Source organism: Dromiciops gliroides, chromosome 4 (assembly GCF_019393635.1).
Source record: "Dromiciops gliroides isolate mDroGli1 chromosome 4, mDroGli1.pri, whole genome shotgun sequence".
NCBI lineage: Eukaryota > Metazoa > Chordata > Mammalia > Microbiotheria > Microbiotheriidae > Dromiciops > Dromiciops gliroides.
Genome location: NC_057864.1, coordinates 185,353,325 through 185,381,115, shown reverse-complemented (window position 1 = coordinate 185,381,115; position 27,791 = coordinate 185,353,325). Strand labels below are relative to the sequence as shown.

At 46.0% G+C, this 27,791-nt stretch overlaps 1 protein-coding gene across 3 annotated transcripts in view; it reads left to right on the top strand.

Annotated features, from left to right (window-relative positions):
* The first annotated feature begins 709 nt into the window (after positions 1–709).
* ARHGAP23 (Rho GTPase activating protein 23) overlaps positions 710–27,791 on the top strand; it is a 138,644-nt gene continuing 111,562 nt past the window's right edge. For 2 of the 3 annotated variants that reach the window (XM_044002238.1, XM_044002235.1), the window contains exon 1: positions 15,936–16,052. In XM_044002238.1, the coding sequence (XP_043858173.1) occupies positions 15,990–16,052 (63 nt within the window). In that variant the 5' untranslated portion in view covers positions 15,936–15,989. Of the gene's footprint in view, positions 897–15,935; positions 16,053–27,791 lie in introns of those variants that run through there. The other variant, XM_044002236.1, reaches the window with a different exon arrangement.

The following is a 27,791-nucleotide window of genomic DNA, read 5'->3' as shown; positions in this document are numbered from 1 at the left end:
TAAAAAACCCTAGAGACAAATTTTGGTAGATGAGTATATTGAAGACTCTGGTACCAAACTGAACCAGGGTCCCCTTCTCCTCTAGAATTTGTCCACTACTCATTATCAAGGGGAAAAGTCATTAGGTAAGACCCTTTGGCGGGACCTCCCAAACCAGTTTTGTTTTCAGAACCTGCATGTCTTCCACAAAAGACAGGATTTGCTGACTGGAGGGGATGGGTGGTGGGGGTGGTCTATGAGCCCCTGGGCCTTCCCTGCCTCAGTCTGGAAAATGAAGGTTAAATCTTTATGGGAATAAATGGTCGCGGGTCTCACTCTGAGAAATGATCTCTCCCCACTTTTTTTCCTCCGCACTAGAAGATTTTGCAGGCTTATTTGTCAGTGGGGATTGGGTTCCCTGACCCCTGAGAAGGTGATGACGGACCTCTCCCGTTGAGAGTCCCTCTCCTTGCAATGCCGAGCCTGGCACCCGCATAACATGTCTGCAACCCCACTTCTCCCGCCTCCCCCCCCCTTCCTCCAGCGTAGACAGAAGGCAAGGTGCAAAGAGGGGTGGGCGGTGTTGACTGGGTGGGGTCCGTGTTAACGGGTGTGAGTGTATGTGTGATGCCTTCATCAAAGAGGGGCGGGGAGGGGGCGGGCAGAGGGGCGGGGCCTGAAGGGAAGGGAGGAAAGGGGAGGGGAAGGGGCGGTTGGTGTGCCAGACATCAGCAGCTGCTTCTCTGCTCTTCTGTGGTTCCGCTGCCGCCTGGTGCTGGTGCTGGTGCTGGCACTGCCCGACCCTAGGCTGGGGCCAGGACCTAGGTGGGCACGGCTGCATGGAGGGCTCGCTGCCTTCGGAGCCCTCTCCAGCTGGCTGGGCGAGGGTGGCATAGAGAGGGTGCAACATGGAGCAGGTAGGAACGCTGGCGAGTTGGGAGGGAGGGTGGGAGAGAGGGAGACTTTCATATCTGGAAAAGATGCTAGAGTCTGGGGATGTCCAGAGGGGAGAGTCCTTGGGGGCGGAGGCATGGCCGCTCCCTGCTTAAGCTGATGGGGGCGGGGCCGGGAGGCTATCCCTGGGCATGGGCGGGAAGGATGCTGGGCTGTGAGGAAGGGGCTGATGTGACAGAGTGGCATCTCTCTCTCTCTCTCTCTCTCTCTCTCTCTCTCACACACACACACACACACACACACACACACACGGGTGCTTCAGGGTAAGCTCACACTATGCCCCCGCCCCCACTTCAGTCAACATCCAGGGAGACACAAGGAGAATTGAATTAAAGCATACACCCTGGGAGTGTACATGGGGCACACACACGCTCACTCGCGTGTGCGTGCGCGCACACACACACTGCCTTCCCGCAACACAGTAGACCGCTCACTGCGATGACATCTAATGAAAGAGTATCCTGCATTTACTAAATGTCAACAATAAGTCTACACACAGAGTTTTTCTGTATGAGGTGTGGCCCCCTTGGGATTGAATCCCATTTTGGGGTTTTGGGAGGAAGGGAACTTCAGATTATAGCTATGGGAGCTTTAGGGGGCTGAGCAGAGGTAAGGATGTCTGCTGACTTGGCCCTACTTCTGGCTCAGTACTCCACAGTGAGGTTACTCCCTCCCCTCAGCCTTTCCTTAAGAACAGTAAGGAGCTCCTCTGAACCTGGCTTCCCCCTTTCTTCTTCCCTTTTACCCCATTACAACAGCAACAGGAGCTGTTGACATTTCATGACAGGGGAATATGGGGTAGGCTGAGGTAGGAGGACTCAGGCTGTACCCTTCAAATATACAGACATACAGACCCACAGAAAACTCTGCATTGGCTTTGGAAATGCCTGCCCACATGTATGCACCATGAGAAATGACCAATCATAAGGAGATTATAAGGGGGCATGGATTCTTCGGATAAACTTATCTGTGTGACCTGGGGAAGTAATTTCTCATCTGAGCAACAAGGGAGACTTTTATAGACACACGTATGTGTCATTGTGGGCTCTGTGTGTGTATGTATATATATGTGTGTGTGTATATTTATAATATATATTCATGTATATATTTTTATATGCTATCCCAAAAAATCTTAGTGAAATTTTAAGCTAATGAAGTCTAAATTCACATCCATACCCATACCCATATAGATGATGATGATGATAGATACATACATATACACAAGGTACCCCAAAAGTCTTAATGAAATCTTAAGCTAATAAAGTCTAAATTCACATCCATACTCACATAGACTGATGGATGGATAAATAGATAGTTGGTATCCCAAAAGTCTTGGTGAAGTTTTATGCCCAAAAATCTTAGTGTATTTTTAAGCTTAAATATATAACTTGAATATGTACATATATGTATATATGTATATTGGAGGGCCCCCCTTTTTTTGAGGGGCAATGAGGGTTAAGTGACTTGCCCAGGGTCATGCAGCTAGTAAGTGTCAAGGGTCTGAGGCTGAGAGGTCCCTTTTATTTTATCTTTTTGTTTTTTGTTTGTTTTGAGCGGGGCAAGGAGGTTAAGTGACTTGCCCAGGGTCACACAGCTAGGAAGTGTCAAGTGTCTGAGATCGGATTTGAACTCAGGTCCTTCTGAATCCAGGGCTTTATCCACTGCACCACCTAGCTGCCCCCAAGAGGCCCCTTTTAAAATAGAATCACTCTTATTCATCCTGTTGTTGCCAATAAGGAGAGAAATGAAGTACAAAACCAGTAGTTTTGTTTACTCAATCTCAGAGGCAACTTTTTTTAGGGAGAAGCTCTTTCCCCATGCTCACAGTACTCATGTTCACCTAGCTCTCCTGAAGCACACCGATTTTAAGAACTTTTTTTGTATATATGAGAAGGGTAGCTATCAGACCAAGGGCTTTACCCACCCACTTGGGCATCTGAGTGAATTGGGAAAAGGCCTAGGTCCCAATCCGCACATCATGATTCTTTCTATACTAATGAAGGATTATCCCTAGAGTACAGCCAACAGCTGTCAGCTGCCAGATGTGGGCATATTTGTAGGATCAGATAAGGTGGGGGTGATTTGTTGTTCTGATTTTCTCTCCCAATCCATGCTCTGTATTCAGGCTTTCCCTGTTCTTCCAGGTGTCACTGAACAGAGAGTTCTAGTAGGGAAGGTCCCTGATGAAGGGAGGGCATTGAGGCAACAAGGAAAGGTGAACACTGGGTTTACTTACCTAGCCTGGTGGTGACCAATTGGGGAATCTCCTGGTCTCAGGATCCCAAGTTATCCCACATTGTCCCAAGTCCCAAGTAGCAGGAAACACAAGGCATGAGAAGTAGTTGACTTAGAAATAGATTGATGATCCAAGACCTCTAGGAGATGGAGTACAGAGAAGTTTCCCATGACAAGTGTGTCCACATGTTCTAGCCTGTCCATGTATATGGACGAATATGCCCATATTTGTTTCCTTTCCCTTCTTTGCTACTTCTTTGTCAAGGAACACCCTGAGGGGTGTGGTCTAGATCCTGGGTCCCTCAGGAAGATGGTATCCCCACCCTCTTCAGGACTCAAGGCACTCAATTCAATCAGTAATAAATTCCTGCTATGTAGAGCAGTGAATAGTGAGGAGGACATGAGTTCAAATCCAGCCTCAGAAACTTACTAGCTGTATAACCCTAGGCAAGTCATTTAACCCCAATCGCCTCTCCACTCCCCGCCACTCCCCCCAAAATCCTGCTATGTCCAAGGCACCGGGGATACAAAGACAAAAATGATGCTTGCTACCCTCAAGGATCTGACATTGGCAGCGAGGGGGCATAGTCAATAGAGTATTAGATACAGAGTCAGGAGAGCTCAAGTTCAAATCCTACCTTAGTTTATTAAGTGTCTCCTGTGTGCCAGGCTTTGGGCTAAGCACTTAGGTATTTAGAAGCCTTGTGACCCTAGGCAAGTCACAACCTCTTTGTGTATGCATGGGGGGGGGCAATGAGGGTTAAGTGACTTGCCCAAGGTCACATAGCTAGTAAGTGTCAAGTGCCTGAGGCTGGATTTCAACTCAGGTCCTCCTGAATCCAGGGCCAGTGCTTTATCCACTGTGCCACCTAGCTGCCCCCAAGTCACTTAACCTCTTAACCTCAATTTCTTCATCTGCAAAATGGGGATAATAAAATCACCTTCCTCCCAGGGCTGTTGTGAGTCTCAAATGAGAGAGCATATGTAAAGTGCTTTGCAAATCTTAAATCATATAAATGCTAGCTATTTTCATCATTATATTACATCTTGACTGACTAATTTTTGTTTTGTGGGGCAATGAGGGTTAAGTGACATGCCCAGGGTCACACAGCTAGTAAGTGTCAAGTGTCTGAGGCTGGATTTCAACTCAGGTCCTCCTGAATCTAGGGCCAGTGCTTTATCCACTGAGCCACCTAGCTGCCCCTATAATATAACATTTTACTAGGGGTGAGCATGGGGCTAGTGCCCACAGATTAGTAAATATAAACTATATGCAAGGTCATATGGGAAGGGTGGGAAGAAAGCCATAATTGCTTGGGGCTATTAGGGAAGACTTCCTGGAGGAGGAGGTATCCCCTGAACCTTGAAGGGAGCTACGGATTCCAAGAGACAGAAGTGAGGAGAGTAGCACAGTGCATAGAGTGCTGGGCTTGGAATCAGGAGAACTCATCTTCCTGAGTTCAAATCTGGCCTCATATACTTATTGACCATGTGACCCTGGGCAAGTCACTTGACCCTGTTTGCCTCAGTTTCTTCATCTGTCAAATGAGCTGGAGAAGAAGATGGCAAACAGGGGGCAGCCATTGCCTTGCCCCCCCCCCCCCGAAAAGAAGATGGCAAACCACTCCTGTATCTCTGCCAAGAAAACCCCAAACGGGGTCACCAAAAGTCAGACAGACAAACTCTGCTAGGAAAACGGGTCAAGAGTTGTGGGGGAGGGGAGTGGGGATAGGGATGAGAAGCGAGGGTGTCAGGAGTTTGAGATCTGGTATCATGGTTGTTGTGAAGTCTGGGAGACCAGTATGTTCCGCTAGGAGATGATGCTCAACTGATCTCCAGGCCTGTTTGGTATCTGGGCTTTTAATTCAAATAGTCCCTGGCAGCTTCATGAAATTCTGGGCCTTGGAACAAGAAGACAGGAGGATGGAGGGCCGTGGGCTGAGATCTGTGATGGTTTAGTGCAGATTAATTGGGTTTCTGCCAGCATCCCCAGTTGGGGCACAGGCACTATGAGATAAGGAGGCGCTGTCCCTCCCAGAGGACCTGGAAAATATCCTACTGATTCACTAATGGATTGGGCCTGGAAACAAACTATCCCACTGCCTGATTTTATCTGTTGAAACACCAAGATACAAACTGTCCTCTCTCACCCTTGCAGTTTTTTTGTTTGTTTGTTTGTTTTTTGGGGGGTGGGGCAATGAGGATTAAGTGACTTGCCCAGGGTTACACAGCTAGTAAGTGTCAAGTGTCTGAGATCAGATTTGAACTCAGGTCCTCCTGAATCCAGTACCAGTTCTTTATCCACTGTGCCACCTAGCTGCCCCCCCCCTCACCCTTTCAAGCATCTAATCACATCCTTTCTTCTTAGGATAGAAATTTCAGGGTGACTTGATAGGACCTCTCTAATTCTTTAAGACACATGACTTGCTCTGAATCCTCTTCATTAAACCACAGGTTAGCACCAAGCCCACCTAACAACATAATAAAAATAATAAGAGCTGGCATTTATAGAGCCCTTTGATGTTTGAAAAGTGCTGAACATATGCTATATCTCAATTGACTTTTACAACAACCGAGTGAGGGGAGGTGCTCCTCCTTTTGGGGGGGTCATATCTCTACAGAAGAGGAAACTGAGACTGAGAGAGGTTAAGAGATTTTCGTAGGGTCCTACATCTAGTAAATTGTCTGACGTAGGATTTTAACTCATGTTTTCCTGATTCCAATTCCTGGGCTCTAACCACTTATACTACCTAGCTGCCTAGCAAAATATGACAATGTGGCCCACTGCCTACACCACCCAGAAGATGTAGGGACTCTCACCTGACCTGTGTGACCTGAGAAATTCACTTCCCCTCTGTGTAGGGTGCTGTAGGGAGCACTTTTACATGCATGTGCGCACACTCCCCCCCGCGCCCACCCCATATAGAGTATCTCCCAAGTCCTTACATTGCACTAGGACTTTGGGGACACTGTGTATGTACATGTCTGGGTATACACCTAGGTATGTTCCTATCTCTAACTATACATTTAGACTGGCCCTCCATTAATGCAGTTCTTTCCTCCTTCCTGATTTAGAGTTATAGCCTCATGGCTCCAAAGCTGGAATCGAACATTGAAGCCATTTAGTTCAACCTCATCATTTTTCATATGAGGCAACTGAGGCTCAGTTATTAACTTACTCAGTTGCCAACCTTCTGTTAGTGACTTGACCAAGGTCTCATAGTCAGTAATGCTCAGGAGGCAGGAAATTAACCCAGGTCTTCTTGACTCCAAAGCCACCTCTCTCTTCAGTATTATACGTTGGATGTATCATCTTATTAGTATTTTTTTTTGGTGGGGCAATGGGGGTTAAGTGACTTGCCCAGGGTCACATAGCTAGTAAATGTCAAGTGTCTGAGGCCAAATTTGAACTCAAGTCCTCCTGAACTCAGGGCCACATAGCTGCCCCTGTATCATCTTATTTTTAATAACGACCTACAGTCAATGCCATGAAATTACAATCTCTGCCACCCATAGCTATTTCTTTTGTGGCACCATATCCTCATGTGCTCTGGTACATAGTGCTGGGTGGGTGGGTGGGGAATGGCGGTCACTCTCAGACAGGCTCAGCTGAGCCCAGGCTCCCCTTGGACGAAATGGCTTCTAAGGTCCTTTGCAACCTGATTCCGTGATTCTACTTCTTTCCTAATCTTCTTCTCATGTCATTCAGACTCATGGGATAGATCTGCTGAGAGCAATAAGTAGATCGACCTCTCTCCATTGTATTGTTAAGTACATTCAGTAAGTTATTACTTTTCATGATTGACTGTAGCTAGTCTTGACTTCTTGTAGATACCAGAGTGGGACCCAGTAGTCATACATGTGCATCGCACTTTAGAGTTTCTCTGGAAAATTGCACATATGTAGAATTTTCATCAACTGACTCCTGTTTTAAAAGGACAAGGAGGAGTACCTATTTTAAGGACTTCTGCACTGAAAGTGAAAAATCCTTTTAAAATGCAAAGAATTATCCCCTGATTCATGGTATGCTTGGCTATGGGCTTTCCTGCAAACAAAACAAAAGAAAACAAAGCCAGATGTTTAAAAATTTTTTTTAAATAAAAAAATGGAACACATTTAAAATCGATTGTTGAGCCAGGAACCTCCGGATATGACAAAGGTGATGACTTCCAAAGCAACCCCAAGTTTTGGGTAAACTCTTATCCTTTCTCCCTCCTCTGGTAATTCTCTCTCCTTCCCCTCCCCCTCCCCCCTCTAGGCAGCTAAAACTACTAGCCTAGATTTAAAGCTACCTCCATCTCTATTGTTTTAAAAAGTAATAGCTTAGGGGCAGCTAGGTGGCACAATGGATAGAGCACTAGCCCTGTATTCAGGAGGACCTGAGTTCAAATTCGGCCTCAGACACTTAACACTTACTAGCTATGTGACCCTTGGCAAGTCACTTAACTCCAATTGCCTCACACACACACACACACACACACACACACACACACACAAAGTAATAGCTTATATATCCACAATAATAATGTCTAGATAAGACTCTGATGTTTATGAAGTGGTTTACACTTGCTGTCTTATTTGATATGTGCCACAACCCTGTGGGATAGGGAGCTACAGGTATTATTTACGCCTATTTTAGAGAGAAGGAAACTGAGGATAGGAAATGACAAAGCTGGTGAAGTGTCAGAGGTAGGATTTACGCCCAGGTCTCTCTCCTAATTATGAATCTGGCACTTTCCCCCTACTATTCCACTCCTTGGCATTAAGAATACACACCATCGGGGGCAGCTAGGTGGCGCAGTGGATAAGCACCGGCCCTGGAGTCAGGAGTACCTGAGTTCAAATCCGGCCTCAGACACTTAACACTTACTAGCTGTGTGACCCTGGGCAAGTCACTTAACCCCAATTGCCTCACCAAAAAACAAAACAAAACAAAACAAGAATACACAGCATTTTCCTCAGGACAACTCTATGAGGTGGGGTTAACTCCAATTTACAGATGAAGAAACCAAGTCTCAGAAAGGTGAGCAAACTTCACATTCCCGAAAGACAATGGAGGTAGGGCTTGAATCTTGGTCTCTGGACTCCACATTCAACTGTCTTTTCACTGTTTCATGCTTCCTCTGGATGGGGCGCAGGGGGGGGGTCGTCTGGGGCTCCCTCTTCTATCTTACACTCATTGCCTGTGGTAAAGGAAAGGGGAAAGTTATGATCATGGATGTAGAATTGAAAGGAACCTTCAATCTAGTCTAAGCCTCTAATTTTATAGATGAGGAAACTGAAGCTTAAGGCAGGTAGGTGGCCCAGTGGATAGAGTTCGGGGGCCTGGAGTCCTTCCTGAGTTCAAATCCAGCCTGAGACTTATTAGCTGTGTGAGTCTGGGCAAGTCACTTTATCCTGTTTGCTTCCATTTTTTCATCTGTAAAATGAGCTGGAGAAGGAAATGGCAAACCATTGCGGTATTTTTGCCAAAGAAAACTCCAAACGGAGTCACAAAGAGTTGGACATGACTGAAAAAATGAGTAAACAACAACCACCACAACAAAACTGAAATTTAGAGAAAGAAAGGAAGGCAGGAAGGCAGGGAGGGAGGGAGGGAGAGAGGAAGGAAGGAAGGGAGGGAGGGAGGGAGGAAGGAAGGAAGGAAGGAAAGAAAGAAAGAAAAAAGGAGGAGGCAGCTAGGTGGTACAGTAGATAAAGCACCAGCCCTGGATTCAGGAGGACCTGAGTTCAAATGCGTCCTGAGACACTTGAAGCTTACTAGCTGTGTGACTCTGGGCAAGTCACTTAGCCTTAATGCCCCGCAAAAAAAAAAAAGAAAGAAAGAAAGAAAGAAAAGAAAAGAAAAAAGAGTTTCTTAGGCCCCTCACAGAACTAGGGAGGGGAGTGGCAACACTGGGATTCTAACCTCAAATAATATTAAGTTAATGTTGCTGTGATGCTTTAGGATTTACAAATAATTTTCCTTAAAATGACCTTGTGAGGTAGGGATGGCAACTATCCCCATTTTGCAGATGAGGAAACAGAGGTTAAGGGAGGTTGATATCCTTGACAATCAGCAAGTATCAAATACAGGTCTCTTCTGGCTCCAAAATCCAGCACTGAAGAGATTGCTTGCTTTGGGAGATCCTTCCGGCAAGGAAGTAATTGCTCCTTTTTCTTCCAAGACACCGGGGATGGATTCCAATATAGAAAGGAGAGACGTCCACACTCCTGCTACCCATGTCAGACCAACATGAGGTCTAGACAGTCAGAGAGAACAGCCAGTGTTGGGCAGAGTGGAAATAAAGTTCCCTTGACATACCTCCTAGCCCTGATGTTTTCATTCTTTGTGCCCTTAGGCAAATCACTTAACCTTGATCTTCTCAGTTCCCTCCTCTGTAAAAAGCAGGGGTTGAACTAAAGCAAGTCTCCAAACTTTTTTGAAAGCTTATCCCTATGAACAAAAAATGTTTGAGCATTCCCTGCCCCCAATATGACTATTTTAAAAATAGCTATACTAATATATACATACTTATATATCATAATGCAGCTAGGTGGCACAGTGGATAAAGCACTGGCCCTGGATTCAGGAGGATCTGAGTTCAAATCTGGCTTCAGACACTTGACACTCACTAGCTGTGTGACCTTGGGCAAGTCATTTAACCCCCATTGCCCCACAAAAAACCCCAACAAAATAATATATATAAACAAATTTTAAAAGGATGAGACAAAGATGAAATGAATATTTAAAAAATAATTTTAGTCAGGGGCAGCTAGGTGGCGCAGTGGATAAAGCACTGGCCTTGGATTCAGGAGAACATGAGTTCAAATCCAGCCTCAGACACTTGACACTTACTAGCTGTGTGACCCTGGGCAAGTCACTTAACCCTCACTGCCCTGCAAAAATAAGATAAAATAAAATAAAAATAAAAAATAATTTTAGTTTACTAAATGTACAAAAGCTTTTCCCCCCACTAGAGCAATTATAATATTTTAATGAAAACAATGTTATTGCATCTACTTATTTGTTTAAATTTTAGGTAAAACATTTTGTGACCCAGTGATTCAAAAGTCTGACTCTAAGTTCAGCGTATTATGATTCTTGGTTTTATTGGCTATCAATGTTGAAATTGATACTTCCTAAAGACACAGAGAGCCAAATTCGAGAAGCACATCATTAACTACCCTTACTAATTCATAATCACTCTTTTTAAAAAATCCCATCTACCAATTATGCAAAAATAGTTGGTTTTCTAAAAAAAAAAATTCTGCTAGTTAAATTCCATTTTCCCTAATGTCAGTAATTCTTGCAAATTAATCAGAAAGTATTGCAGTTCTACCTTTTTAACAAATAGGTTCACAATTCACTACAACGCATCATTTGGAAGATTTTTGAATAGAATAGAAAATTCTGTTTCCATGTTCTTGAAAGTGCTTTGATATGAGAGTTTTTATAGGTGACGCATCATTTTGTCAACCAAAGCTTTGTTTTTAAATGTCTTACTAAGCATGATTACTCGATACCACAATTGAGTAACATCTCTAGACACAATATGCCCTTAGGGAAAGGTTCATCATTAGTAATGGTGGCTATAAATCTATATATTTTTTTCTTTTTTCTTTTTTTGCAGGACAATGAGGGTTAAGTGACTTGCCCCAGAGTCACACAGCTAGTGAGTGTCACGTGTCTGAGGTCAGATTTGAACTCAGGTCCTCCTGAATCCAGGGCTGGTGCTTTATCCACTGCGCCACCTAGCTGCCTCTAAATCTATACTTTAAATAATATTTTTTTTTGGGGGGGGTTAGGCAATTGGGGTTAAATGACTCGCCCAGGGTCACACAGCTAGTAAGTGTCAAGTGTCTGAGACCGAATTTGAACTCAGGTCCTCCTGAATCCAGGGCCAGTTCTCTATCCACTGTGCCACCTAGCTGCCCCTTAATATTCTTGATAATGTGGAATTGTTTAGGTCACCTTGTCAGGTCACTGTTTTTGCCTTATGTGGCTGACTGATGACCTTGGAACTAAGCCCAAGTGGAGTTTGGGCTCTGCTTTTTGCTGCTCAAATAATTCGTGTTACTTGATTTCTTTGCCAGAACTCTTTTAAGGCACTTGTCAATTTGGTGAGGGGTAGTTTAGTTAAAACTAGATAACATAATCCATAGATCTACTTCATTAGGTGCAATACATTACAACAGGCTGTGATGTTTAAGATGAACCATTGGGGTTGATATCACATTTGAACCCATCCCATTGTAGAACTCTAAAGCTCTCCCCTCAGGATGCCTTACAGTGCATGACCATGGATGTATGGATGGAGTGAGGCCACCAGGGCTGATCTGTAGATTAGATATGGCCAAAGCTTAATGTCTTATATTTAATAATACATATAAACATGGCATAATATTTTATTCCTCCATTGCATCATTTTGTGCACCCCTTAGGGTATGTACACATCACCTTGGGGATTATCGGACTAAAAGATCTCTGGAGACCTTGGAGCTCCAGATCTGTGAAATTCCGAAACAATTTTCATTGCTCCCTTCCCTAGGGAGGTTGGGGATGGAAGTATTTCTCAAGTGTGTGGTATCAAGTTGCAGATTGGTGGCATCAGTGAGGTAATGATGAGTGGATGCTTCCCTTCCATTGCTTGGCTGGCAAGATACAGTTGAGGGTATGGTAGATAGCTTTCAAAACAAATGTTAGCATCTCTCCTGAGATGTAGAGATACAGTGCTTGGTGCAATCTCCCCCTGGATCTGTGGCCACCTCCTTGTTCCACTAGGAGCCACCCATTGGTTCTGGAGAAGGTAGATGAGAGGTAGGTGTGTGTGTGTGTGGGGGGGCAGCCAGGCTAGGGTGACTAAAGGTGGGAGCAGGAAATAAATTGGTTTAACAGTCCACACTTTAGGTTCCTCCAGCCTGCTTACATCTGTCCACAAGAGGGTGCTGTTTCTCCTTTGGTTTTAGAGCCTTGAGGCTGAAACCTTTTCTACTGGTGCCCCACAACTCCTTCCCAGGATGAGACCCCTCCCCCGCATTTTCAGGACTAAGATTCCTGTTTCATATCCTGGGGGAAGATGGTTGGGAAGGAGTGTAGTTCAGGCTCAGTTTTTGGTTCTGAGAAGCTAGTATGATAAATTGTTCTCTTCATTCCCAACTCTCCTCCCTGCTCTCCCACACACCCTCTTTTAGAAGGAATTAGAAAATTTGGGTTCATTATACTCTTTATCAAAACATTTGGACCTGAAGACACCATAGAGGTTTCACATCCTGGATCTACTATTTATATCTGTATGACCTTGGGTAGGTGTCTTATCCTATCAGCCTCAGCGTCTTCCTGTATTTAAAAAAAAATGGAGTTAGACTAAATGTTCTATTCATTCAGTGCTAAATCCTATGATCCTAGATGGAAAACCAGCAGTTGATGTCAGCTCAATCTCCATCTAGAATTGGAGTTCCCCTGGCATGTTTGGGGGAGGGAAAGGAAGACCCTATTAGCCGCAGCCACCTCCCTCATCTTCAGTCACCACTATCTAGGCATTGCAGAGAGAGAAACAGAGACACACACAGAGAGATACTGAGGATATAATGAGATGTGGGGAAGGAAAATAATCAGGTAGGAGAAGTTTGGAGGGAGGTGAAGGGACTGGAGCTCTGGGGGCAACAGAGAAGGAAGGGATGAGGGACATGAGATGGAAGAGAGAGGTGGAGGGGTGTGAAGGGACAGGATGGGTGTCTGGGCCAGAGGAGGTGGATCAAGAGTGCAGGAAGAGGTGTGGAAGAGCAATGAGGTGGGGGAACTTTCTGGGAAGTGGGTGGGAGCAGGATTGGGGGTAGTAGTCAGGGGTTGGGTGTGAGTGTGTGTGTGTGTGTGTGTGTGTGTGTGTATGTGTATGTGTATGTGTGTACTAGTGTATTGTGGACTAAGGAATTTGACCGGATGGGAGTGTGAGCTCATTTCCTCTTGCCTCTTTCAGGAACTGAGGGCACCACAGGCTGGAAAAAGTGAACAGGGGGCACCCTAGCAGTCACCACCCTCCTTCCCTCCCTTTGACTCAGGTCATGATGCCTAATGCCAGTACCCAGATTTTTAATCAGTCTCAGACTAGTGAATTTCACTGTCCCTCCCCCCCCCCCCCAAAGCAGCTTGTTTGTCCAGGAAGGGGAGGATACACTGGAGAGACAGAACACTCGGGACCCATTCAGCAGCAAGGAGGAAAGAAGTGGGAGGCCATGGTCTGAGGAAGTGACAGGAGAGTATAAAGAAAAAATGGACTACCACCACAGCATGAAGGATTGAAGTTAGACAGCAAGAATGATTTCCTGTGTTAGGGAAATTCATGGGCGAAGATGCTCTGAGTCACCCCTCTATGTTCTTGAGGCTGCAAGCTTGGTGTGGGGGTGGGCGTTGTTTCAGGGTTCAGGAAGGCATTTTCCCTATACGAGATGGAGTCATTTCCATCTAGGCATATGGGAGAAGAGATAACCTCCCATTCAGCACCCAGGTGCTTTGAGATGAGGTTAAGGAGTGTATTGGGGGCAAGGAGGGGAGACCAGGAATAGGGCAGAAATTAGAATAAAAAGGCATTCTCCCATCAGACTAAGGAACCCTAGATAAGAATGGAATCTCTCCCTAGACTCCTTAGTGTTAGCACTACCCTTGCCCCCATCTTTCTTCCAGCTTTGGGGACCCATATCCTGCTTTGGCCCAAGGAATGGAGGGTTGGAAGACACTGAATACAACCAAGTCATAGAAAAAGGGTCTGTTCTTCCCTGCCTTGCTAGGAAAGGGTAAAATAAATAGGAGACTAATGAAGTTTCTCTGATTCCTGAGGTTTTGATTGTATGTATGGGATGGGGGGGTAGGAAGGAGGACAGTTTTTAACTTTCCTCCGCACCTCGAGGCCATATTCCTATGTGTGGGTCCCAAATCCTTTCCTTTAATCATCTGGAATCACAGAAAGGTTATTAAATCTGCAAAGGGGTGTAGGGAAATGAAAGGAACACTGAGTTTCATGTAGCAGAAAAGATAGAGGTTAGATTACAGGAAGGACTTACCAAACTGAAGGATCAGGTATAACCCAAAAAATCTGGGGCTTCTTCCTTCCTCCCCCCTCCCCCAAGGGTAAGAGCATTGCTAGGCTGGACTGAGGGTAGGGGGACGGGAGATTTCTAGGTGGTGGCTGGAGGGAAGTGGATTTCCCACACACCCTTTAGATGCCACTCCAGGCAAATCTTTGTGACTGGCTCACTGTTAGACCGGAAAACACTCTGGGGGCCAGATGTAGGAGTCCAGTGACTCACAGGTATGTGTCTGTATGTGTCTCTCCAGTATTTCATCTCTCATCCTGCACTCCTAGACTAAGGTCTTTTTCTCTGGAGACCACAACCAGTGGGGAATAGTAGGAGATAAAGGAATTATGGGGGTAGGAAGGAATTAAAATAGCAGCTTTATTTCCTTCTCTCTGTTACCTCATTTCTCCTATTTAATTACATTACCCTGACTCCCAAATACACATATCCCACAGGGAGTGGAATCAGGAAGCTGCGTCTGGAAGACACTCCTGGGGAACTGATCTATATAGCATTCTTGCTCATAGTGTGTCAGCACCAAAAGATAATAGTACTCTAGTTAGTAGGTCAGCTACCTCTCTCTGTCTCTTATACATGAGTGTGCCTTTGTGTCTTGGTTTTCTCTATGTTCTCATGTCTCTGTTCATTTCCATGCATCTAGTATTTTAGAGATGCTCCCTCCCCCACTCTATCTCGCTATTTCTCTCTCTCCCTCTCTTGTCTTATATATCTGTTTATATCTTTCTCTTTTGCTGTTTTTCATACCTCAATCTCTGTGTCTGACTCTGTTTCTCTGTATTTTTCTTTGTCTCTCAATTCCAGTTCTGCCTAAGGTGCCCTTGACCTCTTTCCCATACCTCACCAAGCTCCTCTCTATCTGAGCTATTCTGGGGGAGGCAAGTTTTGTTTCTCTCTCTCTCTCTCCCTCTCTTCCTCCTTCCCTCTCTTTCTCTGTTCGCTCTGTCCATCCCTCCCCCCTCTCTCCTCTTCTTTCCCCCTTCTTTCTCAACTTCTGTCTCTTCCTCCCTCCCTTCCCACTCTTCTCTCCCTGTCTCCCCCTCCCTTCTTTCCCTCTCTCTCCCCCCTCCTTCCCTATCCGTCTTTTTTTTTTTAATTATTATTGAGGCAATTGGGGTTAAGTGACTTGCCCAGGGTCACACAGCTAGTAAGTGTTAAGTGTCTGAGGCCGGATTTGAACTCAGGTACTCCTGACTCCAGGGCCGGTGCTTTATCCACTGCGCCACCTAGCTGCCCCACCCTATCCGTCTTTCCCTCTCAGTCTCTATTCCTCCTTCTCTGACCCCTTTACCCTCTCTCCCTCTCTCTATAGCTCTCTAAACTCCATTCCCTGGTCTCTATCCTACCCATCCCTTTGCTGTTGTCTTAGCCCCAGGGTTCTCTCTGTTCTATCATCCTGCGCGTTCTGAGGAGTGCGGGTTCTGAGCTGTATTTCTATCGGGGTAGGAAAGTACGGTGAGTTCTCTTCTTCTTTCTCTCCTCTAATTTCTAGCTCCTCTATCAGTCTCTTCTCACCGGGATCTCGGTCGGTTCTTCACTTTGCTCGGGGTGGGGGCGGGGGCTTGCCCCCGTCCCTAGCAAGGTTTCCACCTCCTCCTCCTGGGGCCCCTTCCTATCCCGCTCAGGTTCCTCCCACTCCCCGCCCAAGCTCCTCCCATTCCTCTCCAGGCTCCGCCTCTCCCCTCCCCCTTCCCTCTCCCTGTCCCTCCCCAGCCCTGATCGGGCCCCAGAGTCGCCTCTGCTGCCCGATGAATGGAGTCACCTTCTGCCTGGTCGGGATTCCTCCCCGTCCGGAGCCCCGGCACCCCCAGGTGAGAGGAAGTGGCAGGGAATTCGGAGGGGAAGCCTGGCACTAAGGGATACAGGGCATGGGCAAGGCGAGTGATGCTACCCAGGAGTGATCCTGCCGTCTCACACAGAGAGTTCACCCAAGTGAGAGTTGGGCATGGGGGGGTGGGGGGGGCAACCTTCCTGAGATGGCAACTAGGGGCTCTGGATCCTTGGTCAGGATGTGGGTGAAAACAAATCTTGAAGCTACTAGGTCTGCTCAAGAATGGGTATAGTGCCAGAACAGGAGTGGGCACCGAGGGATGGCAGAGAGTGGACAGTAGAAATACTCGCCCAGGTAAATGGTGAGCAGGCAGCAGGAGTGGAAGGGGGAGGCCCGATCCCTTTGTCCCTCCGTTTGCCTGCCAGCCAGGCAGGGCGACTCTCACTCCCGTTTCCTCTGCCCGAGTTTTCTTTTTCCGTTGGTGAGGCCCAGACACAGCTGGAGAGGGAGAGCGTGGGGGAGGGGGCTCCTTTCAGAGCTGGATGTCCTCTCTGGGGCAGGCAGGGCAGGCTTTAGGATGCCAAGCTTTGGTGCTTAAGAGTTGAGGCTACTTCCTCCCCAGGGCCAAGGGCAGACTGGTCAGCTTCCCTCCCCTCCCCATAAGGTACAGCCTCAGGACACACGGCTCCTGGCTCTCTGGGGGAGTCCCCTGCCCCCACCCTTTGCTCTGGGGTTGCTTGTCTGGGTGGGTGGGTCTGGCCTGGAGGTGCCAGGGGGATTAGTCAGAGTTGTGCTGCTCTCCCTCCCTTGTTTGGGTTCTTTCATCCACCCAGCTGCTGAGCATGGGGAGGGGCCATGCACCCAGAAGCCCATGACCCAAAGGCACCATGCTGAGGGCTGATCTGCCCATAAAGAAACCCTCCCCATCTCCAGCTAGTTACCCCTGTGATAAAGAAAAAAACAAAAAACCCTCACTTCTCTACTTCTCTTCCTGAGAGAGTTTTGTTGTTGTTTTACTGACTGGAAACTCTGGGGGGCATTTATTGATGGGGAATTGCTATATTCCACTGTACTATCTTTGTAGCCCCAAACAGACCAAAGAACTGCTCTTAGCCTCAGTTTCCCCATCTGTAAAATGGGGATAAAAATAGCACCCACCTCCCAGGATTGTTGTGAGGAAAGTGTTTTTGCAAATCTCAAAGTGCTATATAAATATTAGAGGTATTATTATTATGATGGATCCTCTTCTTCTATCTTTAGGGTTAAATTCTTAGGGACATCCTCCTCCCCCACCCTAACCTTTTTATTTCATGGTTGAGATCTGGCGCTTTGAGAATTCTGTGCCTGTGGACCTGTCGATGAGATTCTCACCTCTCCATGACTATGCTGGCCTGCCCCCTCTCTTTACTCTCCCCTCACCTCCAAGCCCAAGTGTGTTTCCTAATTACGAACTTGAAATTCAGGATGAACTGGGGGGTGGGGTGGGTCATTAACCATGAGTCCTCCTTTGGATATACCCCCTTCCTACATATTCAAAATTGGGGGGTGGTTGGGGCGGGAGCCCGTGTGATTGTCTCCCTCGGGCAAAGCTAGCACCCCATTATCAAAAGTGCTGGGGCTGTTGATTTGATGTGTGTTTTTGCATGTGATTTGTTTCACTTTCATAGGACAATCCCTTTCACCCCACATCTAGTGTAAAGGCTCTCAACCCCCAAGCTTCCCAGTACCTCCAGTCTAGGCAGGGGTAAAAGTGGAATCAACCCTCTTTCCCCTATTTGCTAGGCACCTCCTCTTCCCTGACCTTAGAAACATTTTGGCAGAGTTGCTGGTTCACTCTGGTACCTTCTTGGTCAGGAACGAGGCAGGGGGGATAGGGGAGTAGTGTTGGGAAATTGGCAGCAATACCAGGCTCAACTGGGCATGGAATTGGAGTGGGGGTTGGGATGGATGGTGAGGAGACGAGTTCCTGATCTTCACTCCATTCTTCTTTGAGGCTTTTGTTCTCTATCTCCCTACCCCACTGGCAACCTTAGCCCCAGATCTAGGTCTCTTCCCAGCATCCTGGGAGAGAGTGCTTTAGTCTGGGGAGGGAGATTTGTGCTTCTGGATGAGAATTCTGCCTTTCTATTCCCTCTATGCCCTCAAGGAGCTAGTGGATCTTCTCAGTTTACTGGAAGTAAACCTTTGCTGCTTGGGCCCTCTTAGCGATGTGTGTGTGTGTGTGTGTGTTGTGTATTGTATATGTGTTGTGTGTGAGAGTCACATACAGAAAGAGACAGATACAGCAAGAAATAGTCAGAGAGAGAGAAAAAGAAATGCAGAGACATAGAAACAAAGAAGAGGAGAGAGGAGACATAGAAACAGAGACAGAGATCTAGTTCTAGGTACAGAGCATGGGGATGGATGGTTTCATCTTCCAGTGGAGGAATACTTTGGAATGTTTCTTGTCATACATGACATGACAGAAAGAAAATTCCGTTTTTAGCAGGAAAGATTAAAGTTAGATATCTGGAAGGGATAATGTGAACTGATATAATAGAAAAAGCCGGGGACCTTTAGTCCAGAGACCTGAGTTCAAATCCTAGCCCTGACAATTACTAACCTTGTGTGACTCTGGGTAAATCATTAAACTTTTCTGAGCTTAAAGTTTTCTTATTTGTAAATAAGGGAATGGCAATATTTTCCCTGTCTGCTTCTTCTGCTTTGTAAACTGTAAAACTAAAAGGCATGAGCTATTGTTATTATCAAGAAACCTATGTATCCCCAGTGCCTTGAACAATGCCTGGCCAATGATAGGCACTTAATTGATTGTTGATTGGTTGATATAGAGGATTGTGAGGTGGTGGAACAAGAGACATCAGAATTTCTCATTATAGAGTCTCTAAGTGTTTTCTATGACTACTGCGGGTTAGAGGGAGCCCTGCCCGAAGGCAGAGTGACTGTTAAGATGACCTCTCAGAAGAAAGGAAGAAAGAAAGAGGAAAAAAAGAAAACCAATATGAAGAAATGGTCGCTACACATCATTGGGCCTAAATTTTCTCATCTGTAAAATGAAGAGTTTGAACAACAAGATGATGTCTAAAGCCCCTTCTAGGTCTAAATTCTCTTAGTCTTTGAATGATAGGATCATACATACATTTAGAGCTGGAAGGGACTAGTAGGGGTGGTCCTGGAGCCAGCCAGCTTGAATGGGATACAAGCCGATTGTTAAATTTTCATTGTGTTCATTTATGCCTCAGAAGTCAGCAAACTACAAATCAGGGCTTTATTTATTGTTTTGTTGATTTTTTCAGACCTAAGAAAGTAATGGAGAAAATATTATTAATGCAGAATAAACTGAAAACTGTGTAGTGCATAAATTTCCCCGGAGAGCAGGTTGTTAAACATTTACCAGCACACCCCGGCTTGAATGTCTAGTTCAACCTACACATTTTACAAATGAGAAAACTGAATCCCACAGAGGTGATGCAACTAGCCTGAACTCCCAAGTCTAGACTTTGATTGCACACTAGAATCCGTGTGATTTAGCACAAAAGTAATTTTAATGAAGATGGTTTATTTATTTATTTATTTTGGGGTGAGGCAATTGGGGTTAAGTGACTTGCCCAGGGTCACACAGCTAGTAAGTGTCAAATATCTGAGGTTGGATTTGAACTCAGGTCCTCCTGAATCCAGGGCCAGTGCTCTATCCACTGCACCATCTAGCTGCTCCACCCCTTTTTTAAAAGATGGTTTATTTTTAAGACTCGGTCAAAAAGCATTTGTTAAGGACCTACTATGTGACAGCTACTATGTTAGGTGCTTGGGGCTATAAAGAGAAAAATTATAAAGTCTTTGCTCTTAAGGAATCTATGTTCCACCAGGGAGTGTTAGACTAGCACTTCCACGTGCTGTTAGTCCTTTGTCTAAGGTACATCTTCTGCACATCTAATGACCGACGTCATTTCCATGATTTTGTCAAGAAATCACAGGGTGGCAGAATTGAGTGCTGGGAGGAACCCTAGAGGTTATCATTTGACACATGAGAAGGCCGGGGCCCAGAGAGAGAAAGCCACTTGCCCAGGGTCACACAAGTAGAATTTGAATGCAGGTCTCTTTGACCTAATAATGTCCAGTATTCTTTCCACTCGGGTCAAGGATGACTAAATTAGGTCTTTCACCTTTCGGTTTGGGCAGAGAGAACAGTGTTCAGTATTCCAGGAGATTGTGGGCACGGTTCATTTATGGCTCTTACTCCACAGGCCCTATCTACATTGGGGTCGTTTTTTTGGTTGTGAGTGGGAGCTGGGGCAAGAAGAGAAGGGAAGAGGGGCAGCTAGGCGGCGCAGTGGATAGATCACTGGCCCTGGAGTCAGGAGGACCTGAGTTCAAATCTGGCCTCAGACACTTAACACTTACTAGCTGTGTGACCCTAGGCAAGTCACTTAACCCCAATTGCCTCACCAAAACAAAACACACACAGAGAGAGAGAGAGAGAGACAGAGAGAGAAGGAAAGAAGAGAAGGGTTCAATAAACCTGCAGAGGTGCAGAAGGTGGGAAGAGGAGGTGAAACCATTGACTGAAAGGATTTTGGATTACTCGTGATTTTGAATTATCTGGCAAACCGACTCTCTCCACCGAAAGAAACATATGAATAGGGACTGAGAGAGCTGGCTCTGCCTTCCCCCTTACCCACTTGCTCCCCTCCTCCCGAGGCACACAACCGGCCTTTAGATCAAGAGCCCCTTTACATTGTGTGAGATGGTGCCAGCTTGTCAGCATGGCCGTGCCAGCCAGTACCCAGTAGGCACCCCCCCTCTGCTTGCAGGGATCCAGGGCCCAGCCAGCCTTAGAACTGGATTTTAGGACAGGTCCTGATCAGGAACAGTGGGATGAAATGTGGGCATGATTAACCCTCTGTGTTCTCTGCCAGAGCACTCAAGCATCCCTGAGGCCCAAGACTCAGGAAGGAAGCACAGCAGGTGTTCTTTTTTTTTTTATTAGTGAGGCAGTTGGGGTTAAGTGACTTGCCCAGGGTCACACAGCTAGTAAGTGTTAAGTGTCTGAGGTCGGATTTGAACTCAGGTACTCCTGACTCCAGGGCCGGTGCTCCATCCACTGCACCATCTAGCTGCCCCGACAGCAGGTGTTCTTAACCTAGAGTCTGTGAACTTAAAAAAAATGTGTGTGTGTGTGTGTGTGTGTGTGTGTGTGTGTGTGTGTGTGTGTGTGTGTGTGTGTGTGTGTGTGTGTGTGGAGAGAGAGAGAGAGAGAGAGAGAGAGAGAGAGAGAACTGCAATTTGATATAATTAACTTCTTTTGTAATATGATATATTTTCTTTTATGCATTTAAAACATTCTGAAAAGGAGTCTATGATATACACAAAAAAGTTGAAAAATCCTCAGAGTAGAGGGAAGAGGAGGTTTGGGTAATCAGAGAGAAAAAAAGATGGACTGGTGGGAGTCATTCACAGCCTATCAGAACTTTCTGTAGCGTCATCCTTAGAAAACGGCTGGCATTAATCTTGGGAAGAAAGATCAAAGGAAATGCCAACTCACTTTCAGTTATCTGCTTTGTGGATCATTCATCCAATCCAATCAAATTTAGGAAGCATATATTAAGTGTCTGCTATGTGTAAGGTACTGTGCTAAGCCCGGGGTGGGGGGTGGGGCGGGAAATACAGAGAAAATAATAAGCAGTTCCTGCCCTTAAGTGAGTAGGCAACTTGGGCTGGAATTTAGTGTCTGTAAAGGAAAGTCGTGCAATAAGCCTGGAAAGGTTGGTTCCAGATGTGGAAGGGCTTTAAATGGCTGAGTTGAAGAGTTTGTTCTCTGTCCTAGAGGCTATAGGAAGCTACTGAAGCTTATGCGGAGGGGTGGGGCGGTGATGACAAGGTAACACTGATGCTCTAAGAAGATCATTTTGGCAGTTGTGTGGAGGATGGAATGAAGAGCAGAGAGAATGGAATTTGGGAGTTTAACTAAAAGGCTGTTGCAATAGTCTAGTCTAGAGGTGATGATGAGTGCCTGAATTAGGGTGGTGCCCCTGAGAGAGAAGAGAGAAGGCTCAGATAGGAGACTTTCAGTGGAGATAGAATTGACAAGATTTGGAAACATTGCATCTGGGGCTCAAGAGGAGAGGAATTGAGGAAGATTGAGGTTGTGAATCTGGATCACTGGAAGAATGGCAGTGTCCTTAACATAGATAGAGAATGTGTGGAGGAGGGATGGATATAGGGAGAAGATGATGTATTTATTCTCTTTGGGACTTAGGGACATCTAGCAGTCAAAGAGTCATCCAATCTTAGGTGCTTGGGGATCCACCTTTGTGGAATTTACTTGTGCCTGCTTGAGAAATACAAATTCATTTCAACATCAGTACCATAAAGAGAAGGGAAATCTCATCTCTGACCACCTCCTTCCGTCCTCTCCCTGCCCCCACTCCAAATGGTAAAATGCCTCTGGGATAAAGTACAAAGTCTTCTGTTTGACTTTTAAAGCCCTTTGCAATCTGGCTCCTGCCTACCTTTCCAGACTTAGAGCAAATTCTTTCGTGTACTTTACATTTCAGGCAAACTCGGCTGGCTGCTCGCTTTTGGAAAGATCACTGGCTCTAGAGTAAGAGGATCTGGGTCAAAAATTTGATTTCTGATGCTAACTGCCTGTGGGACCTTGGTCAAGTCATTTATAGAATCACAGAATTTGAGAGCTGGAAAGGACTTGAGTGGCCATTTAGTCCAATTCATACACCAAAGGCATCCTTACTATAACCTTACCTGTGAAATGATTGTCCGGTCTGCGTCTGAAGACCTTCAAGACGGGGAGGGGGATCCCTACCACCTCTTGAGGCAGCCCGTTCCACTTTTGGATAGCTCAGATTGCTAGGACTATTTTTTTTCCCCTGGACAAGTCTAAATTTGCTTCATTGCAATTTCTACCCGTGGCTCTTGGTTGTGTGCCCTCTGCACTGAACAATACAGGTTGACTCACTCTTCCACCCGATGTCCTTTCAGATACTTGAAGATGGCTGTCATGTCCCCTAAAGTCTTCTTTTTTCTCCAGGTGGAACATGACCAACCAATCTTCAGGTCACAAACTCGAGGGCCTTCATCATCTTGGTTGCCTTTCTCTGGGCACTCTCTACATTATCAGCATCATTCTGAACTGCAATGCCCAGAACTAAATACAGTACTCCAGATAAGGTCTGACAAGGGCAGAGAACAATGGGACTATTATCCCTCTATTCCTCAAAACTAGGCCCCTTCAAACCTTTTTGTCTGCCACATCATGCTGCTGACTCATGGAGCTTGTAGTCCACTGAAAACCTCAGATCGTTTTTAGAACAAAGGTTGTCTAATAATGCTTCCCCCCCCCCAAGACATGTGAAGTTAATTCTTTTGTATCCAATTTTACATTTATCCCAATTGAATTTTATCCATTTAGCCAGGGTCTCTAGCCTGTCGATCCAGTAGTATCTTGATCATGACCCATTGAATGAGCAATTCCTCCAAGAGTCATGTTATCTACAAATTTGATAAGCATGCTATCTATGCTTTTATTCAAGTCATTGATAAAAATGTTAAACATCATAGGGCCAAGCACTGATCCTTGGAGTACTCCTCTGGAGACCTCCTGCCTTTGATGTTGAACCATTTACTCTTTGAGTATGAATCCAACCAATTCCGGAATCTCTCTCTATTACCTCCCCATCTTCTCCACAAGCATTGTGGGAGATAATTTACCCAAAGCTTTGCTAAAATCTAGGTAATCGATAGCCACAGCATCCCCCTCATCTGCTAATTTAGAAATCCTGCCCAAAAAGGAAACAAGATTAGTCTAGCCTGACCCATCCTTATGGATGCCAGGGAGGCTCATCGTAATCACTATTTCCCTTTCTAGATCTGTTCACAGACCATAGCTTTCATGACCCTTTCTAGAAATTCTCCTGGGACAAAGTCAAGCTCATTGGTCTACAGTTTAGAGACTTTTTTTTTTAATTGTGCCGTTTGCCCTTCCCCAACCTTGTGGTGCCATTCCTATCTTTCAACTATCACTGACTGGCTCTGTCATCACATCTGCCAGTTCTTTCAGGACACGAGGTCACTCACATGGGTCAAGAGACTTGAATTCATCAAGGGCAACTAGCTATTCTCTTACTACCTCCTGACTTAGCTGGACTATCAAGTCTTAGCCATTTTTATTCTGTCATTTATAAAATTCATTAATTTAGTATATTAATATTAAGTATAAAAATCATTCTCCTTTGCAGAGAAATAAACAAGAAAATAAAAATTGAGTGACTCTGCCTTCTTTTAGCCATCACCACCCACCCCAAGCAATGGCCCTGCTGCTTCTTTGATCCTCCCTTGTCTCCTGGTAAGAACTAAGAAATCCCTCTTGGTTGTTCTTAGCTTCTCTTGACAGCTCAGCTCATTCTGAGCTTTAGCATTGCCAACACTATTTTGAGAGGATCATGTTTTGCTCTTATACTCATCTTCCCTTATATGACCTTGCTTCCATCTTCTGTAATTTCTTTCTTTCGTTCTTTTTTTTGGGGGGGGCAGGGCAATGAGGGTTAAGTGACTTGCCCAGGGTCACACAGCTAGTAAGTGTCAAGTGTCTGAGGCCCGATTTGGACTCAGGTCCTCCTGAATCCAGGGCTGGTGCTTTATCCACTGCACCACCTAGATGCATTTCTTATTTGACTCTGAAAAACATTCATTCATTCATTCATTCATTCATTCATTCAACAAGCATCTGTTAAGTGCCAATTAGACACAGGGGACACAAAGGCAAAAATGAAATTGATGCCTGTGGGGGTAGATAACATGTGCACATTTGGGTTTGGGTTTTTTTTTTTGCAACATGGTTAATATAGAATTATGTTTGCATGACTTCACATATATAATTGATATCATATAGCTTATCTTCTCAATGGGTGGGGGAGGAGCAGGAGGAAGGGAGAGAATTTAAAACTAAAATTTTCAAAAATGTTAAATTTGGGGGGAAGCTAGGGGGCACAGTGGATAAAGCACAGGCCCTGGATTCAGGAGGACCTGAATTCAAATCCGACCTCAGACACTTAATACTAGCTGTGTGACCCTGGGCAAGTCACTGAACCCTCATTGCCCCACAAAAAAAGAAAAAAAAGAATTGCTTTTGCATTATCTACTCCTTTCATTATCAGTGCTGGAATTTCCCTTACTCTAATAAGCTTGAGATAATTCCGGTTTTTTCGCAATAGGAAGATGCCTGTATGAAGCCTTAAAGGAAAAATCTCATTTCTAGTCTCGTGGCACTCAAAAGTTCAGAATCTTGAGCCTTTTATGTAGAGGGCTAAGCAAGGGCTGTGCTGGGAGATCCTGCCTGCTTCCTGGGAGGGAGGGGAGGCTGCCTGTCTGGGGCTCCCAGGGCACCCTCTCTGGAAAGGGAGGGGAAAGCCCCGGGAGGAGGGGCTACCCTGCTTCTTTCGATCCCTTAGCCCAGCTCTCTATTGCCCAAGGTCATTTTTTCTGTTTCTGAGCCTCTGCCTACATTCTTCTTTATCTCGGGCAGAGGAGAAACAAGGGTCACTCTTGTCTTCTCTATCCAAATCATAAATAAATAAATGATGAGTTTATTCATTATTATAACAAATTATTACAAATAAATGAATACACTTAATTCCATCATTCGGATAGCGAGCTGAGTGCCTTTTTTTGGTGCTCAGTAATGTTCCAGGCACCGTTCCAGTCCCTGCCCTGATGGGGCTTACAGTTCAGCCTGGGAGGCTCAATGCATGAAGATGTATTCATAGAAAGACAATAAGTGCAGAATCAGATGCACAAAGTGGTGGCACAAAATCTAAGTGCTTTAGGAATTCATGTGTGAGGGAGCTCAGGGTGGCCCTGCAGCAATCAGGGAAAGCTCAGGGGACTTCACCTGGGACTGAAGGATGGGTGGCGTTTGAGGAGGCAGGAAAGAGATGAGCAACAATAGATGGAGGCCTGAGCACAAAGCACCCAGGAGGACATCAGGCAGTGGTGTCCCGTCCGACTTGGATCCTTCCTGCTGCAGCCAAGCCTTAGTGAAACAGGCACGGGGACCACTGCTCCGCCCTGAGGTTGAAGGAGGAGAGATGGCAGCTCTTTGCCAGGGGTGTCTCAGGGGGAGGGGTATGGGGGAAGCCTCTGGTGGTGGCAAAGAGCCCAGGGCTGAGATCGGAACTGGGGGAAGAAAGGCTCCTTGTATCCAGTGCATTTAGGGGTGCCCAGGGGGTGGGGGAACAGTGGGGCCATTGTCTCAGGCCAGGGTCGGGAATTTGGCTGCAGAGCCAAAAGATCTGTGGCCCCCTCCCCCCTTGCCCGGGATGCTGGGCTGTCAGAATTTGCCGATGGGTCCCCTCTGACATAACCTCTATGGGGGCCAAGCCAGAGACATGGGGGGAGAGAGACAGTCTTGGGAGAAGAGACGGAGGCAAACAGGGACATTCTCGGAGCCCTCGAGTCTGCAAGCTTTGAGTGTTTCCCTCCGAGGGACAGGGGAGGAGAAAGGAGGGGGCCACGTGGGTCAGGAGGAATGTAGCCGTTGCTGTGGGTGACAGATGGAAACCATGTGGTAGAGCCTGGGGCTGGTAGTGGAAAGGTTGGGGTGCGGATGAGTCCACAGATGGAGAAGCAGCAATAGGATAGAAAGGAGACCCGGGCAATAGGACCGTTAGATCAGTCCTGCTGCCTGCTGCCCCTTAGTCACGGAGGCGGATTGCTTTCAAGCTAGCTACTTCTTTTCTGGGGGTGGGAAATTCCCCCAAATTGACCTCTCTCCCCATGGATCTGGGGAGGCCTGCTAGCTGGCTGCTTTTCCTTCTCTAGAGTCTCTGACAGACAGGAAGGGGATGGAGTGAGAGGCCACCCTCCCATTCCAATCGCACTTCCCTCCGAAGGGTCCCAAGGTTGTGAAGGGGGAGGAAGCTGTGTATTATTCCCACGGGAGGTGGGGAGAAATGTAGGGTATCTAACGTCAGAACTAAATGGGGTCTTGTCGGTCGAATCCTAGCCCCTCATTTAACAGAAGAGGAAACTGAGCTACATTGGGGGAAAGTGACTTGGAGGGAGGAGAGGGAAGGGGGGAAAGGGAGGAGAAAGAGAAAAAGAGGAAAGAGAGAAAATGAGAGAAGGGGGAGAGGAAGAGGGAGAGAAGGAAAGGGACAGGGAGAGAGAGAGGAAGAGAGAAGGAGGGAGGGAGAGGAAGGAGAGAAAAAAGAGAGAAGAGAGGGGGAGAAGGAGAGAGAGAGAGAGAGAGAGAGAGAGAGAGAGAGAGAGAGAGAGAGAGAGAGAGAGAGAGAGAGAGAGAGAGAGATTTTGATTCTATTCACAGGTGAGTGGGATGGGAGTACACCCACTGACCCCTGTAATAGAGACTCGAGGAGAAAGGAGGCCGAAGCATTGATTTTATTTCTTTCGAAAGAAAGGTGTACCACACTCACTGGGACAACCAGGAGGTGTGACACACCAGGATTAGAAATCAAGCAGTTTTTATACTTTTTACAGACATCTAATTTGAGCAAAATGCGGTAATTGGGTTCAGCAATGAATCATTCTCCTGGAATGTTCAGCGATTACTTATTTTGCAACATTTTCAGTTTCTGCAACAACTTTATCATGTCTACATAATGTCTCAGTGCAGACTCTTTGAAACAATTTTTAAGTTGATATGCCTATATTTAGAAAGGGGGGGAATAGTAGCTTCCCATTATTGCCTCTCTCTAGAAAAAAAATAGAGGGAGAGAAATAGGGGGCTGTAAAGGACTTTAAGACTTTG